We start from the raw sequence: 17290 nt of genomic DNA on the forward strand, positions 1-17290 counted from the left end.
ACATTCACGAGCTGATATTCTGAAGGCCAATGTTTTTTCCATTAGTGGCAAAACATCTGAAGTTTGGGAAACCAAATTATCAATGTCAAAGAAAGAAAAAAATCAGCCCTATAGTAAGTACTGTTATTTACATGAAAAAAATGTAAACAATGAAAAATGAAACAAGAAGTTAGAGAAAAACTCATCTGATTTCTTCCTGAGTCATCGAGCTTAATTTCTCTCTGTAGTCCCCTTTCAGGATATGAGCAACACACACAGACACACACACACACACACATACCTTATCTGTTATTCCCACATCTAAATCCAATGATATGTAAAGCATAAGCATTTAATGGTGCTACCTCTTTTGACTTTTAGAAGAAACTGGGAAATTTTTTCAGTTTCATGCGCCTGCTAACTAAATACAAACTGAGTGTTTAATGCCAGGAAGGTCTTACTGCACCATTTTTGGCAACTTCCACAGAGCTGAAAATAAATTGTGTATTCTCTGCTCTCAGAGGTGCTCCTGTACTTTTCCCTAATTGTTCTTCAGTATGTTAAAAACCTAAATGAGCCAACTCAATTGAACAGTCTGCAAGTATCATCTTCAAACATACATTTGACTCTCTTTCCATATCAAGTAATACTGCTAACTCATGGCTGCCCACTACACCAGCATCCAGCAACACAGACGGGGCACAAGTGGCAGGGACAGGGAGAGAGGAGCTGGGACAAAGAGCCATGTCCATGGGTCAGATGTCTGTGTTGAGTCTTTAGGAGAGTTAATGGTGGATTTTCGCTGGGAAGTTTGTCTCAGCAAAACAGAACAAAAGGACAGTAAAATCAAGGAACAATGGCATTCAGGGTCAACCTTCACTAAATAAACACTAATTTATTTTCAAGAAAAAAGTTTAAGTGAGTCTTTAGAAGGAAATTAACAAATATTATGGCATTTGAAATATCAAATTTGAATTATTTACTGTAGAAAGGCATAAACCTAGAGAGACATACTACTTGTAAATGAAGTGAGATTTAAATCAGATAGTTACAACTCCCTCTCATTAATGTCTAGCTTCCTCTCTTCAGAGGGTTTTAGGCACATGCCATAAGGTAAAGACTGCATCATTTTATGAATCCTACCTGCATTAGCTTGGGGTGATGCACAAGCTAAGGGTTTGTGGCGGATTTCCTGCTGATAACAACAAAGGAAATGAGCAAGTATCTAATAGTGCACATTACATCCATACATGTTCCAGAAAGACATTTTAATTTTTCAATCAAGTAACACATAGATGCCTACCTACAGTACCCCTCACCTGAGGCAGTCAACCCTGGAGAAACGCAATTTAGACTGGACATCAGCTCCGAAGAAAGAACAATGCTAATGGTGACCACTGACAGGGTATTTGCCCTAAGAAAGACTCAATAGTAAGTGGTACAGGTAACATCCCCACATCTTCACACTGCTTCAAACAAACCCATGAGACAGGCCAGGAGGCCAGAGAGAAAGCACCTAGCACAAAGCCACTCAGAAATCCTCCAGTGTCCCATGCTGATCAGCCAAGTCATGATGCAGTATTCTCACACAGCTTACATATGTTCTTGGGCAGTCACCCTCAAGACCCTACTTACATTGAAACTTCAAAGACTGCAGAGGACTAAATTTAAGTCACCAGTGGCCACATTCTCATTCTTCTTGGCACAATATTTACTTGCTTTAAAATAGTTTTACTATAAATTTCATTTCAAGGAAAAGGAACTAGTCTGGGTACTCCAAACATCAAAAGGGTAAATCTAAAGCTATAGCAAACTCATGAAGAGTCTAAGCAGTGAAACCCGATGACCAGGAATAGTACCCACATGTCATTGCGATCAAGTTGTGTCTGAGATAAGACAAGTTTGACTTATATAACAAATTTGCATCTAAATGGCTAATTGCCATTGGCTCACACCTGTAATCCTAGCTACTCAGGAGGCCGAGATCTGAGGATCGTGGTTTAAAGCCAGCTGAGCAGGAAAGTCCATGAGACTCTTATCTCCAATTAACCACTAGGAAACCAGAAGTGGACCTGTGGCTCAAAGTGGTAAGCATTGGCCTTGAGCGAAAACCTCAGGGGCAGTGCCCAAGCCCTAAATTCAAGCCCAATGCCCCCCAATATATATATATGTACATATATATGTATATATATATATGTACGTATATACATATTTCCGACATAATAAATACTCAAGAGGACAGCTGGAAGGCAGGGAGCCTTATCAGGGCTAAAGAGCTTCTGTAATTTTCACCAAGCCCCTATTCACTCAAATGAACACTGTGTGAATAATTAAGTATTTTCCATGGAGAAATTTACATCATAAATGGGACACTAATATTTAAGCTATATCTCTTGAACCCAGGATCACAGTTTGAAATAATACTTTCTAAATATCCACTAAACCCAGGAATTTGTTTCATATTTTCAAACCCATATATTCGAGAACAAACATACCGAAGTTATCATGAACAATACTGTTTTTTTGTTTTTGTTTTTGTCGGTCATGGGTCTTGAACTTTGGGCCTGGGCACTGTCCCTCAGCTCTTCAACTCAAGGTGGGCACTCTACCACTTGAGCCACAGCTCCACTTCCGGTTTGCTGAGTGGTTTATTTGGAGATAAGAGTCTCGTGGACTTCCCTGCTTTGGCTGACTTTGAACCATGATCCTCAGATCTCAGCTTCCTGAGTAGCTAGGATTACAGGAGTGAGCCACCAGCGCCTAGCTTCATGAACAATACTGTTTACAGTTACATAATCATGTTGTTCCAATTCCACATGGTCTGAAAGTCTTAAAAAATTAAAATGTTATAGGCTATTTTAAAGTGTCTATTAATATGAAAATATGTGTGGAAATTTTCTATTCTTACTGGATCTACCTATTTTACCATTATTGTTAGACTAAATATTCCAGATACAAAGAGAAAACATTAATGACTAAAATTTTACTCTTAGTTGATTTTAGACATGAAACTAGGGACCACATACACCTAGGTGTGCCATAGAAGGCAGGAGTCGGCTGAAGCGCCAGCTCCACACACATGTGGACAGCCCGCAGCACAAATGGCAGAGACACAGGTTCGGAAGCCCAAATTTTTACTTCCAGTATGGTCATAAATGCCCAGTAAGACTCACAAAACAGCATCCCAGGGTTATTACATGCATTAGATAAACATCAACTCCGCTACTTCCTCAAGTTAGCACAACAAAGCCAGAGAGCTAGTTCTGATCCTAAGAAGCCGTGGGTTCTAGCCCCCTCTCACTCCAGTTCCCAAGCTCAAGTTTGCAATACTGGAACTCCCACCCCATCCCAGCCTCTCCCTCTGATTTCCTACAGTAGAGTTCATCATCTGTGACTTTTAAATTTTAAAATTACCTTGCCCTGAGCTCCACCGTGGATGTGGCCAGACTCCTGGTGTAGAATTTAACATATGTTTAACATTTTGGGGCTGAGGATATGGCTCACGCGGGAGCGTACCCACGTAGTAAGCCTGAGGCCCTGGGCTTAAATCCCCACAAAAGGAAAAAAGGGAGAAAATACTATTAGAATTACTCAGGGATGATCCTTCCTTCCTTCCTTCCTTCCTTCCTTCCTTCCTTCCTTCCTTCCTTCCTTCCTTCCTTCCTTCCTTCCTTCCTTCCTTCCTTCCTTCCTTCCTTCCTTCCTTCCTTCCTTCCTTCCTTCCTTCCTTCCTTCCTTCCTTCCTTCCTTCCTTCCTTCCTTCCTTCCTTCCTTCCCTTTGTTGTTGCCAGTCCTGTGGCTTGAACTCAGGTCCTGGGCACTCTCCCTAAGCCTCTTTGTGCTCAACACTAGTACTCTACCACTTGAGCCACAGCACCACTTCCAATTTTTTCTTAGTAGTTTATTAGAGATAAAGAATCTCACAGGGACTTTTCTGCCAGGGCTGGCTTTGAACTGCGGTCCTCAGATCTCAGCCTCCTGAGTAGCCAGGATTACAGGTATGAGTCATCCATGCCCAGCCAGAATGTTTTTCTTAATTAAGAAAATGTCTGAATGAGCAAGTTTTAAAATGTTTACTTGTCTCAAATTCAGGCAATTGTAAAGACTCATTGAATACTTGTCCAAAAAACACAGTCTACACTCTTAATCCAGAGACTCACAAGTAATTAAATGGTTTTTTATATGGACAAGATCATGCTTCTGTGCTTAACAGCACTGCTGGCTTAAGTAAGCTAAAGAGCATAAAAGTAGAATGCATAAGCTCAGAGGACTGGCTTGGCCCTCTGGTCAGCTTCTAATTGAGGAACACTGAATGGAGAATTCAGTTTTCAGAGTCTGCCACTTCCCATTCTCGGTACATGATCATCCAATCAGTAAAAGTAGCCATTTCCTTTGTTTAATGAAAAGAGTAGATATCTATTTCTCAGAGATTAAAAGATAGCAACTACAGATCCAAGATCGACAAACCTCCATGCCCGCTGAGAACACCAAACACATCACAGCACGCTTCTCTTTCTCGCCATCCATGAGCACCCGCACGGCTCCAAACTCGGGATGGCTGGCTGTGTTCACCTCTGTTAACGTGACTTGGGAATAAGAAAGCTTCTGAGCAGAACCAGTTTTCTGCTCCAAAAAGATCCTTTTCTACCCAAGTAGTGTTCCTTTTGAAATCCTGAGATGGCTTTCTCTTGCTTGGATTATTTTGCCCTCTTTCTTTTCCTCTTCCCTTCTCTTCTCTTTTCCTTCTTTCCCTTCACCTATTCTTCCTCTCCTGCCTTACTCCTCCCTCCTTCCTTCTTTCCCTCCCCCTCTCTCTTTTTCTTCTTTTCTTTTCGTTTCCTTTCCTCCTTCTTGCTTCCCACTCTCTTCCTTCCTACTTCTCCTCCTTTCTTTCTCTTTTCCTTTCTTCGTCCCAGGAAAGGCTAGTTTTCAGAAATGACAGCTTTGCCTTAGTATGAGGACTGGAATGGGGAGAACCATCGATTGGCAGAAGGGGAAGCCTTCACTTTGTGATGAAATCTTCTCCCTAACCTGCCCATTTTTCTACAACAAGTTCTGTGTTTTTCTTTTCAGTGAAGATTTCTAAGACTGCTCAGATGAAGCCTATGTTCTACCTGAAAACCAATCTGACTTGTGTTAGCCTCACTGGTAACACAGAACCAGACAGCAGGCTTGGCCTAAATTCTGACCACATGAAATTCAGTGGGACGCTGGCAAACACAAGCCTGGGGCTACTGGAACAGCATCACCACCTCTGAAGTTCATCAGCTCCCCTCTGGGATGGATCCAAGCTTCCACTGTATTTCATAACAAACCTCCCAGATATATCAATTATCTTCTTGTGTTTGTGCACATCTGAGTTCTAGTCTAGTGGAACACTCTAAAACTGAAGATTTCTAATACGAATAATATCTTATTATTCTATGATCATTTTAATTTTCCTTGCATTTACAGAAGCTACCGAATATCCCTGGATCCACTCCTGTAAGGCGGCTTACCAGCCCTCACAACGGCAGGAGCTGTGATCATACTCTGGCCCGCCACCGTAATAAACAGAACGAAGGAGAAGAATACGGATCACTTTCCTGCAATTTAGACACAGACATAGCCTATGCTTTGGATTGCAATTCCTTTAAATTCTCATCAAAATCTTTAGTATAAAACGTGTATGTTCCTCATGAAAATCTCTTGTCTACCTTCATTTATCCTTAGGGGAAAATACAGATAACAAGAGTCAAGAGTCACCAATAAAGATATAAAGGACAAGCCAGAGTTCACTGTGCCTCTCCCTTACCCTGCACAGGGCCGGGCTGGCCCTGCAGAGTAAGCATCCCTTCTCAGGGTCTGAACGTGCTGGAGCAGCTGGTTATATAGTCAGCCCCACCCAGAAACACCTGCAAATGTAGCACACTGCTTGTGCATGTCAAAAATGCCTTCCACTCCTAAAGTTGATGGTTTTTACTAAAACTTACAGGATAGAATGCCTACAACTACACACATCAAAAGAAAAGAAAGGAGTTCAATAAATAAAGTCATAACAACACTCTTTCTCCTGGCTAGACTTAATTAGTCCTTACTTATCCATGAAGCGATATGAGATTATGTGGGAAAAAAAGACAGTTCCTTAGAAAGCAGATCTTTCCTAACAAGATCTTATACAAATAATTAACTCTTTAGGTATCTCTTTTCCATGGCTCATTTCTCAGTTGCCTCCCTTAAAGGGGAATTATTGATGAAAAGCAATGTCATGTACCAAGGTGACATCTTGTTTCAGAGATGATAAATTTGGCTCCCTTTTTTCCTCTGAAATTAGTTTTTTTTTCTTTTTAATTTGGCCCCATTTATAAGCTACTTAGCTATAAAAGCATCCTGCATGGCTATGTGCTACTAGACTTATTTTCAGTCTATGAACAAATCCAGAATAGTACATGAGCAAAGATATTTGGAAGCAAATTACTGTGTGGATGCAGCAACGTGGGAAAGAATGAATTACAGATGTAATTTATCCATCACATGCAGATCCTAAACACTGATTATGTCCATATTTGTGCAGGAAATTGAAAACGATAGAAAAACTGCCCAGATTTCCAAACTTTAATTTTGCATGTTTTACTTTTAGTAATTTACTGTCAACTGCTAACAGCAGATGCTTCTTGCCTTATGTGAGTACCAGCAATTCTATGATCCAGGAGCCTACTACATGCTAAATCTGGATCGGATGCAGAGATAAATTCCCACTTCAGATACGAGATTCACATGGGGCCTAGAAAACACAGGGTCTTGGATCTTAACAATTAAGCCTCCAACTCATGGCAACGTAAACTAAAACATAAATATTGTTAAGTAACCTAGATGGCTTCAGAAAAGGCCTGGGCTCTAAACCTATGAGCCCAGGTTGAAATGTGGATGGCTCCCAGCTTGAGCTCGGCCTGGGGTCCCCACCTCTGGGGACTCAGTCCAGTTCAGCCTGGGGTCCTCGCCTATGGGGACTCAGTCCAGTTCTTCTGCTTCCAGTTGTGGTGTCAGAATGTGTAATTATGAAAGGGAAGGAAAGGGGAAAAAAGCAAGGACAACCACAGAAGCCATTTCTACTTCCTCCCTCAAGCTCCCAACCCTGCCGAGGCTCCGCCTAACCTTCTGCCCCATGCCAGCAGCTGGAGGACACAGCTCACCACATAAGATGGGATGCTCCCAGCACAAGTGTGAGTCACCGGACACTCACTCCAGCACCTCCGACGTGGCTTTCTTCCTCACTTCTAAGTCTTCATTACTGGTGCTTGGATTAGTGACTAATAAAATGGCCCAAAGGAAAACATTCAACACTAGGCAGGTGCTTTCCCTATCTGCCTGTATTTCTTGCATTTCCCTTGACTGTAGCAACTAGAAGTCAATGAAACAAGCACGCTTTTGCGATATTACACCCCATCCAGTGCAGGCTGGCTGCACACAACAGCGACCCAAAGCCGGGGAAAACGTCCCCAGAAAGGAGAAGTTTAGCAAAGCCGCCTCCCCACACAAATACACACAAGGCCCAGGGATGTGTGACCCACACTAGAACCACAAATGCATCTTCTCAGAGAAAACAGCTGGATAGCAGCAACTGGGGCTGAACAGTGACAGCTTCAGGATTCGTGGGTAGGCTGGTACCTGGAAGGTTCTGTGACTCTCTTGGTTTTCTCTCGCACCCTAGTTATGTCAGCTCCACAAGGTAGCCTCATAACTTAGCCACATTGCCAGTTCAAGAAATGTCTTCTGAACAATTCAGAGCCCAGAGAACATTTCCTACTATACTCTAAGCCATAGCCATTTTCCTAGCATGTCTACTTTGACCCTTCTCCCTGCTGCTATCTGTGTTAAGACAGACAGGTCACCGCTGAGGACAGCGTGGCAATCCCGCCCTGGCGACTCATTTGTGGGCTTACCTGGAAGAACTTGCTCTTGCTGGCCCTGTACTGCACATCTGCACTGCTGTTGGGCAACCACCCCTCCATGGGGAGATGCAAGCTAAAGCAGTGTCCGTAATGAAGAGGGCAGGCTGAGAAAGCAGGTGCCACCAGGCTGCAGGCCCACATGGCGACCCAGACTGAGCAGCCTCCACTTCTGTGAAATGGAAGCAACACTAGCGCCTGTATGGGAAGATACTATCAAAAACTAGAAAGCACTGAGAACAGTGACCAACATGTGAAAACTTCCAGCGGCTATCATCTCGTCCTGTGATTTTACTCCACGCAGGAAAAAAAAAAAAAAAAGATGCATTCCCTTCTGAAGAAACAGAAATGGAAAGGAGAGTAGCCACAGGATCTTTGTGACATAAAAAGCAAGTTGTGACCTGGTTTTAAAGCATTTATATCATGCTCAAGGCATCCATATGGAAATACATGTGCACTGTGATACGAAGACAATGAAACATTTTTATGTAAGTAAAAATCAAACCACCTGTGGTAGGCTGGCATTCACTAACTAGTTAACTACAAAGGCAAAGTGATGGCCGACATGCCAAGACAAGGGACTGAAGCTTCTCCAGCTGCCCCCATGCAAGGTGCTTGCCAGGAGACATAGATGTCTCTGAAGTAACTGTGGAAAGCCACTCTTTCCCCTCTTCCGGTAGGCTTCCTGAAGGAGGTTCCAGGGCAGCAGGCAAGGTGTGGCTGGCAGCCACTGTGGAGGCTAGCTAACACCAGCCAATGAGAGGCCAGAATGAATGATAGGACCAAGAGGACTTAGCTGAAAGGGTGCTGATAGGACCAGACTGTGCTTTCTCTGTCCTTCCTCCTCTGTTTCCTGGAATAAGGATGCTGTTGCTGGTGACACAGCAGCCTTCTTAGGTTTAAAGAACCCTACATATGCAAACAAGTGCACCTCATAAACTAAAGACAAAGGAGCCTGAGTTCCAGGAATGGAGAACCCAACAGATCTAGAAAAACCGAAAAAGGAACCTCTCATTTGCTTGGCCATAGTGCTGGGAGTGGGAGCGTACCCCCAGGCCTCCGTGCGGAATCCAGTTCTTCACAGACAAAGCCAAACCACGTCAGTGTGACTGTGGTGAGAAATATCAAGAGAGGCTTTGGGACCAACCAGCAGTCCTAACCCAGTTAGAAAGCTGGAAAGACCTCATAGAGAAGTAAATAAGAATCCAGGTTAGAGGTGAATAAGACCCAGAGACACCCACAAGCCCATCTGTCAGCCAAATTATAATACATAAGCCAACAGTTTATTAACAGTAATTTTCAAAGCACACCCCCTTCTAGACAGGAAGTTTATCTCTGACAAGAAATCAAGATTCACCGCAAAGTAAAAATAAAAAGTGAGTCAAATGAGAAGACACTGTGCTCAGTCTAACTAGATGTTTACTTGATGACATTTCTATAAGAAAGGTATCTGCTGTGCCCAGGAGCACTGGCAGCTCACACCTATAATCCCAGCTACTCAGGAGGCTGGGTCTGAGAGCTGTGGTTCAAAGCCAGCCCAGGAAAGGAAGTTCATGAAGCTTTTATTTCCAATGAACCACCAAAAAAGCTGAAAGCCAAATTGTGGCTCAAGGAGTAAAGTGTCAGCCTTGGGCAAAAGAGGTCAGGGACAGCACCTAGGCCCTGAGTTCAAGTGCCCCAGGACTACCATACACACACACACAAAAAAACCCCACATATCTATATTATATATCTACATACATATACATGTACACATATGTATATATGTAAACATGATCAATTATCAGACTATATATCATATATATGAAAATATGATAGCATATATGTTAAACAATTATTTTTAATCTATGTCTGATAAGAAAATGATCATTATTTAGCATATTATAGCCAAGTATTAGAATAAGAGGTCATACAAGAATTAATGTTATTTTCAGTGGTTTCAGAAAAATTACTTTCCAAGGCTGGGAATGTAGCTTAGTGGTAGAGTGCATGCCTTGTATACATGAAGCCCTGCGTTCAATTACTCAGTACCACATAAACAGAAAAAGCTGGAAGTGGTGCTGTGACTCAAATGGTAGAGTGCTAGCCTTGAGCAAAAGAAGCTCAGGGACAGTGTCCAGACCCTGAGTTCAAGCCCCAGGACTGGAAAAAAAAAAAAGTCTCATGGATCCGGGTGTTGGTAGCTCATGACTGTGATATTAGCTACTCAGGAAATTGAGATCTGAGTAACACAGTTCAAAGCCAGCCCAGGCAGGAAAGTCCAAAGAGACTCTTATCTCCAATTAATCACCAGAAAACTGGAAGTGGTGCTTTGGCTCAAGTGGTAGAGTGCTCACCTTCAGCAACAGAGTCTCAGGGATAGTGCCCAGGCTCTGAGTTCAAGCCCCAGGACTGGCAAAAGAAAAAAAGAAGTACTTTCCTAGTAATATACTTCAAATAACCATTTCTCTCACGCCTTTCCAGAAGTCTTTATTTCTACATGTTAATACCTATCATTAGATGGAGGCAGAGGCCTTACTTCCTTTTATCTCTCCTTTTCTATTGTCTGTCATAACTGGGGGGACTAAGTATTAACATGGAAAAATATTCCTCTATCTAAAAGCACAGAATGTATTTGGGCTAAAGTTTGAAAAAAAAAAACCTCTAAATTTCCTCAACATGATCATTTTGTAAGAAAGTAAGAAGCTTTATCTGAGTCTGTGGGGAGGCAGAGATGCTGCTCAGCATGAAAGGTAACGGATTAGCGACACTGACAGCTAAAATCCTCTACTTATCCTGAGCAGGCTGCCCTGGCAGCCCTGGTGGGACTGAGTTTCCCGCTCCTTAGCAGAGCAGACTCACCCCACAGTTTCAAGTGAGTAGCAGTCTGTGGTCAGGCGCTGGACTAGAATCTGCACTGGAACAGTTCTAGATGTATGACTTAGAGCTACACTTTGAATGTAATTGTTTAAGTATCACATTGCCTTGGGCCTGAATAGCTTTCTGTCACATTCACACACAAAGAAAATTTTAAAGAGAAAAAAATAAAGGAGAAACAGGGCACCAAGATATCATGAATAGAAACAAGATAGCTCTAGAATTAGTGTCCTAAGCAGGTCAGTTCAGAACATATCTTGAATTTTGTTTGTTCTTTAGTTAAAAAAAAAAATTATCCATTTAATCGGCTGCCTAGGAGGCAGAGATGATCACAGCCGAAGGCGAGCCTGCATCCCCTGCCAGTCACAAGACCTCATCTCAAAAACAAGCTATTACATCAGTTAGGTGGGAAACACCTGTAGATCAGGGGTTGGATGTCAGCCACAGATTTACACCCTATCTGTAAAATAACTACAGTTAAAATACCGCCCAAGTGTGGCTCAAGTGGTAACTTGCTTACCAATTAGTGCAAGGCCCAGAGTTCAAACCCCACTACTGCCAAATGTGTGTGTGTGTGTGCATATGCGTATTCCCCTAAAGACATAAAGAATATCAACAGGCAAATGAATACAGATAGCTACTAGTTTATTTTTAAAAGCAGACACCAGCATGGGAATGTTCTCTAAAGAAAAGTTCATATCAACTGGATAACTACTGTAGCATATTCACAAAGAACTCCACAAAGTTGTAACGTTTTCTCCTGAGGGAAAACAAGGTGAACTCACTATGCCTCAAGGCACCTTTCCACGGGTATTCTATGAGAACCCAGAGCTGCGTGTCACCCGTCAGCGTGGGCACTTTCACAGTGTTCATGGTGAGAACACAGAGCTGGGTGTCACCGTCAGCATGTGCACACTCGGTATTCACAGTGAGAACACGGAGCTGTCACTTGTCAGCGTGGCACACTCAGTGTTCATGGTGAGAACACGGAGCTGGGTGTCACCCATCAGCATGGGCACACTCGGTGTTCCCAGTGAGAACATGGAGCTGTCACTCATCAACGTGGCATACCTGGTGTTCATGGTGAGAACACGGAGCTGCATGTCACCCGTCGGTGTGGGCACAGTGTTCATGGTGAGAACACAGAGCTGTCACTTGTAAGCGTGGGCACACTCAGTGTTCATGGTGAGAACACAGAGCTGTGGGCCACCCATCAGTGTGGGCACACCAGGTGTTCCCAGTGAGAACACGGAGCTGTGGGTCACCCATCAGTGTGGACACACTAGGTGTTCACAGTGAGAACACAGAGCTATGGGTCACCCATTAGCGTGGGCACACTCAGTGTTCATGGCTTCAGCATGCCCACGATGGTGGTGTAATAACCCTGTCCAAGGAGTTCTAATACTAGAAGAGAATCCACTGACAATAAACAGGAGAACCTGCTAGAGTAAAATCTTAGTGGTTGTTCAGCCTGTTCCATGTGCAAAACTTTTTATCAGGTGTTTGAGTTACAGTTCTTTCAAAAATGTAAGAATTTGTTGGTGGTCTAGAAAGAAGATCACCAACAGAGGCTGAAGCCCAGTGCTGGGGAGGACAGTCCTATAGAACTCACTGGAAACTCTCTGGAGCGCGTTTGACGTCTGTCTGTGCTGTCTACTCTCCACATGACCAACTTTTGAGTCTTCAGTGGTTCACTCTTTGTGTATTTTTTTGACATGCTTTCTCTCCTGCCTGAATTTTCCCCAGGCTCCCACCCAGCCAGGACAGCCCCTTTACCAGGCCGTCCAGCTGCTCCCGGCCTCCTACCCCTGCTCCTCATTCCGTGATGCGGTCCTGTGTCTGTGCACACTGAAACTTGGTTCCAACCCAGACCACAGATCTCTGATATGCCTAAGATAAATCTCATTAGCAGAGCTAAAGATACCTGAACATGACAATAGCGAAAGAAAGTTCCATTCTCTTGAAACTGTCAATCTGATAAGAGAATAGGAGGGTAGCATTTCCAAAGGTTTTACCAATATTCTGTGAACGGCTAGCAAACGTAAGGCTCCAGCTTTCCCTCCCCTCAGCATCTGCAAGGTGGACTGGAGGCCTGAAGGAAAATTTGGTAAACACTAAGTCTACTTTCCATGATCTTCTATCTGTGGGTCATAAGTGAAAGCTTAGCTTTCAAGAATGTGAATAGCCCAGAATCATATTAAAATGTATCCTGTAGGCTGGCTCTCTGCATATAAACTTTTTTAAATTTAGAAATTGACAGATCATTATTATAGAAAATAGGCAACCTGTCATTCGCTACTGTTGAAATAGCATTTCTGAACTGTAACGAACAACCCCCTTCTGGTGGTGGCTCTGTGGAAGTTTGCTTTAATTTCTGGTATCTCATAAATCATAAGGGGAAAAAATTGTCTTCAGCAGAATATGATGCACCTTCTCAAGCAATCTGGATTTCTGAAGTAGACAATACACCCACATCTATAGTTTGTAAGCATGTAAAAGTCTCAGATGGAATACACTCAGATTATTGCAAATAAAACTGAAAGAGTAAAAAAGAAATGAAGTGGTTAAATATTGCTCAGGATATGCGGCTTACCTATTACTGGACTTAGCTCTTACTGTCATTCAACTCTGAGATACCTACCATATACCTACATTCCAACTACACAGTCACATAATTCTGAGCAGTACTTTTATTGTGATATAGAATTACATGTTTTTCTGCCATATATTTAACCTATTTAAAACCTTAAAATAGCCATATGCAACTAAAACATCGTTGGTTAATTTTCTATTATCTTTAGTAATATTCTACTGATCTCCCTTAGATAAATAAATACTTCCTTGTAATGTTTAACTTGTGTTTTCCTACTGAAACGGATTCCCCCCACCCCCATCCCTGACTAAAAGTCTGCTGCAAACCCAAGCCACCTGGGGCAGAGCCAAGGTCTGCAGCAGTGCCCGGCGCAGCCCGGCCCGGCCCGGCCTGTCCAGGCCTGGCCATTCCACAGTCCACTCAGAGGGTGTTTGCTCTGCTTTTCTAACTTTCTAAAAATAGCAGACTACACGAGCTACCTCTATCTCATGGCTCAGGACCTCCGAGAACGCTGGCCTATGAATTTTAGTGAGACACAGGACACATTTCATTAAAGAAGCCAGGATATTGAAAGTTTTCTAAATTCCTTCCGTTTACCCTCCCAAGACAATGCGGCCGTTACTGGCAGGGAAACCTCAGAACGCTCCAAATTTCAGAACTTCAAGCATGAGTCATGCAGTTGCTTTAACTGTTTAAACTGCCTTTCTGATCCAACTCAGCTACAAAAGTGGACACAGAAAGACTACTATCTAGAAGGTAAAAGCCTAAATACTGTATAAAGAGTCATATAATAAGTCAGTTAGATTAGGAGACCTGGGTTTTGAAACAAATACTTAATTGCATTTTCAGAATTGTTTCCATTAATTCTCAACATGGTTACTTTCCTAACATTTAAGGAGCTATTGTTCGGGGTATGAAACTCCCTTATAAATAAACAAACCTGTGTTTATTCTTTCTTCTTATTCAAACCCCAATATATTTGACCAAGCTTTACACGCTATAAATATCCATTTCTCTTTGGAAGTCAAAGAAAATGGACAAAGCCTGTACTGTGTGCTGCTCTCAGGAGCTCATTTCATAAATAAATTTACAGTCTTGACATTATTTGTTAGTTAAAACCCTCCTTGATGAGGCGGCTGGATGTCTTAACCACCCAGCCTGTCATTAAGCAATACTGCCAGGCTGAAAGGGGAACTGTCCTGTGGCCACAAGTGAACAGCAACCAAAAAAAATTTGGTGACAGAAAATAGCAACTGAAGGTTAACGTTCAAGTGTGAGGGGCAGGCCTCCGGCGAGGGCTCAGTGCCACTGCCCCTGGAGTCAAATTGGATTTATAGTAATTGGGTCAAAACAGGTTTACTTATGGACAGACACAGCTGGTTACCGACAAGAACGATTAGGCCTTGGCCCTGGTTTGATAGGTTCCCGTCTCTAATTACACCTGCATTGGGGCAGGGCAAATGTGGGAGTATATATTCCCAAAGGTAGGGGCACAGTGCCCTTCCTCAGTGGCTCCCAGAGGAAGAGGAGGGCCCAGGGTCCATGGCTTCTCCCTCCCCGTGGATTTTAGGACTATTTCATGACGAACATCCCAAGGTACAGCTGGGGTCAATGGCTGCGTTCTACCTAGCTATAAAGACATCCTGGGATTTTTTGGCAAAACTTTGACAAAGTGAACAACCCAATGCGGCGCACCAGGAAAAACCTTGGTGGAAATGGTTAACTCGTAACACTCACTGGGCGTAGTCGGAGAGAGCGTTACCAGCATCTCACTGGGCTTGGCTTTCGTTTTTTTAAGACAGGATGGACCTTCCACACTTTCTCCTATCTAAATATCTCACCTTTAAAAGTCCAAAGAACTGACCCAAGCACAGGTATTCCAAAGCAAGTGGAGTAATCCAACTGGGATGAGGGTGCCCCAAAACACATCTCTAGTTTTGACCTTCCATGTCAAAACAAAGGCATGCATGCTGCTTGTTCAAAGTCCCATTCTCAAACTCAATCCCTGGATTTCAAATCCAATGACGCGTTTAAGTGTCAAGAAAGGCTCAAGTAAATATTTCAGTATTACAAAATCTGACGGGAGACACTTCTGCCTAGACTATTACAAATAAAAAGTAAGCAGGTTGTAATAGAACATGAACTGCTATTTCCTCACACAAAACCAGAAACTCCAAAGAATAATCGTACTTAAGAGTTTCTACTTATTAATAAAACTCATATTTGGCAAAGTTTGTGCTTTAACCAGGGCAGGGCAGACAGGAGTTCAGAGCCCCACCCATGGTTATAGTTTCTCCAAAGTGCACAGCATTCACCACTCCAATAAAATGCCCATAAATTAGAAAGAAAATCCAAAATATTAACAACAGTGAAAGGTCAACTCAGGATTAGCTGACTTAAGAGCCTCTGTTCTTTAAAACAATACAACACCTTTATCAACAGAGACAGATCCTCCTCCTTCCACCTCTGCCACAGCCTTTTACACACACACACACACACACACACACACACACACACACACACACACACACACACACACACACACACACACACACACACACACACACACACACACACACACACACACACACACACACACACACACCACTCCCAAACAAGGACGCTGACTCTGCTATTCCTAAACTAAGTGAAAAGTACACCAACAATTTCTGCTCTAGGACAAATCACGGAGTTAAGGGACGTTATTCTTAATGAAGTCTGACCAATGTTTCTTTCCCTTCCCAGACAGCCCAACATTATCAATAAAAACACACCACAAAACTAAGCCATTCACATGCAACCTACAAGGCCAAATTCACAGAAATATTTCCATATCCCCTTTATTCAGCTATTATAAATCCTTAAAAGAATATAATATTTTACTCACTTTCAATGAATCAAAGCAGGCGATTACACGTCCATTTTCAACTTGGCAGCTTTTCGAAGGGTGTGCAAATTTACATTCCGTGTCTGGCCGTGAGCAAGTCCCCCTTTGAAACTCCCTACACACTTCCAGTGTTAGCCATTTTGTGTCCCGGATTGGCGTGACACTCACAGCCATGTTTAGATTTTACAGGTAGTTAAATTTTTTTCAGTGAAACCAACAAATCCAACCCTATCCTCCCCCCCAAAAAAACAGCAACAACCACCAAAAAAAAAAAAAGATCCAATAAAACTGTAAAATGATGATGCAAATGTCCCCTCCAAAATATTTCTGCCGCACTCCCTGCTTTAAAAGTACATGGAAAACCGTGTTGCCACCACCAGCGGCAAGGCCTCCCGCCAGAAATTCACAGCACAAAACTGTTCATTCAGAGAGGTTTGGGACTTTAAAGAACTTCTACAAATGAAAGTGGATGAAAGTTTAAAAGCAAGGCCTGGTCTCAGCCGTGGGCTTTCCGTAACCCCTTCCCAGTGCCAATTTTGAGCCCAGAGTGCAAGCATGAAAACGTGGCAGACCCTTTGACACCGAATTTCCAAGCTGCCTTCAGCAAAGCTGTCTGAACAGAAATCTCATCACAGCTGAATTTGCAATGGAGTTGGTGGTGCAATCGCTATTGATTAGTTTGGCATAGATAGATGCAGCAGTTTAGAGCGAAATCAAGAGAATATTTTGTTTTTTTTTTTTTCCTCCTCCTTGATTTTCCTGGCAGAAGAGATCTTACTCGTTCAGCAAACTTTTCTTTTACAACTAAAGCAGCCTAGGGCAATGGCAGCGACTCAGCGTGCGTCTCTCAGTTCTAGTAGAAATGGGGTGTCTGGGCGGGGGCGGAGGGAGATGGCGGTCGTCCCCGCCAGCCGGCAGCGAGCAAGGCAAAAGCAGAGGCTGCTCTAGAAGCGGCTCCAAGCAGCACAGACGTCAGGAAAGGCACTTCTAGTACCAACCTGTAGAAGAGAGAGACAGCATTTACTAGGCAGCACTTCATTCCCCACA

At 43.0% G+C, this 17290-nt stretch overlaps 1 protein-coding gene across 13 annotated transcripts in view; it reads right to left on the reverse strand.

Moving 5' to 3' along the window:
- LOC138812159 (muscleblind-like protein 1) overlaps positions 1 to 17290 on the reverse strand; it is a 162329-nt gene that overhangs the window by 106575 nt on the left and 38464 nt on the right. For 11 of the 13 annotated variants that reach the window (XM_070000095.1, XM_070000097.1, XM_070000098.1 and 8 more), the window contains exon 2: positions 16244 to 17241. The exons of the other annotated variants lie outside the window; for them this stretch is intronic. In XM_070000095.1, coding sequence (XP_069856196.1) covers positions 16244 to 16417 — 174 coding nt within the window. In that variant the 5' untranslated portion in view covers positions 16418 to 17241. The remainder of the gene's footprint in view (positions 1 to 16243; positions 17242 to 17290) is intronic. 13 annotated transcript variants of the gene reach the window in all.

This window comes from Dipodomys merriami, unplaced genomic scaffold, assembly GCF_024711535.1.
Source record: "Dipodomys merriami isolate MVZ:Mamm:240054 unplaced genomic scaffold, mDipMer1.0.p SCAF_56, whole genome shotgun sequence".
In the NCBI taxonomy this organism is placed as follows: domain Eukaryota; kingdom Metazoa; phylum Chordata; class Mammalia; order Rodentia; family Heteromyidae; genus Dipodomys; species Dipodomys merriami.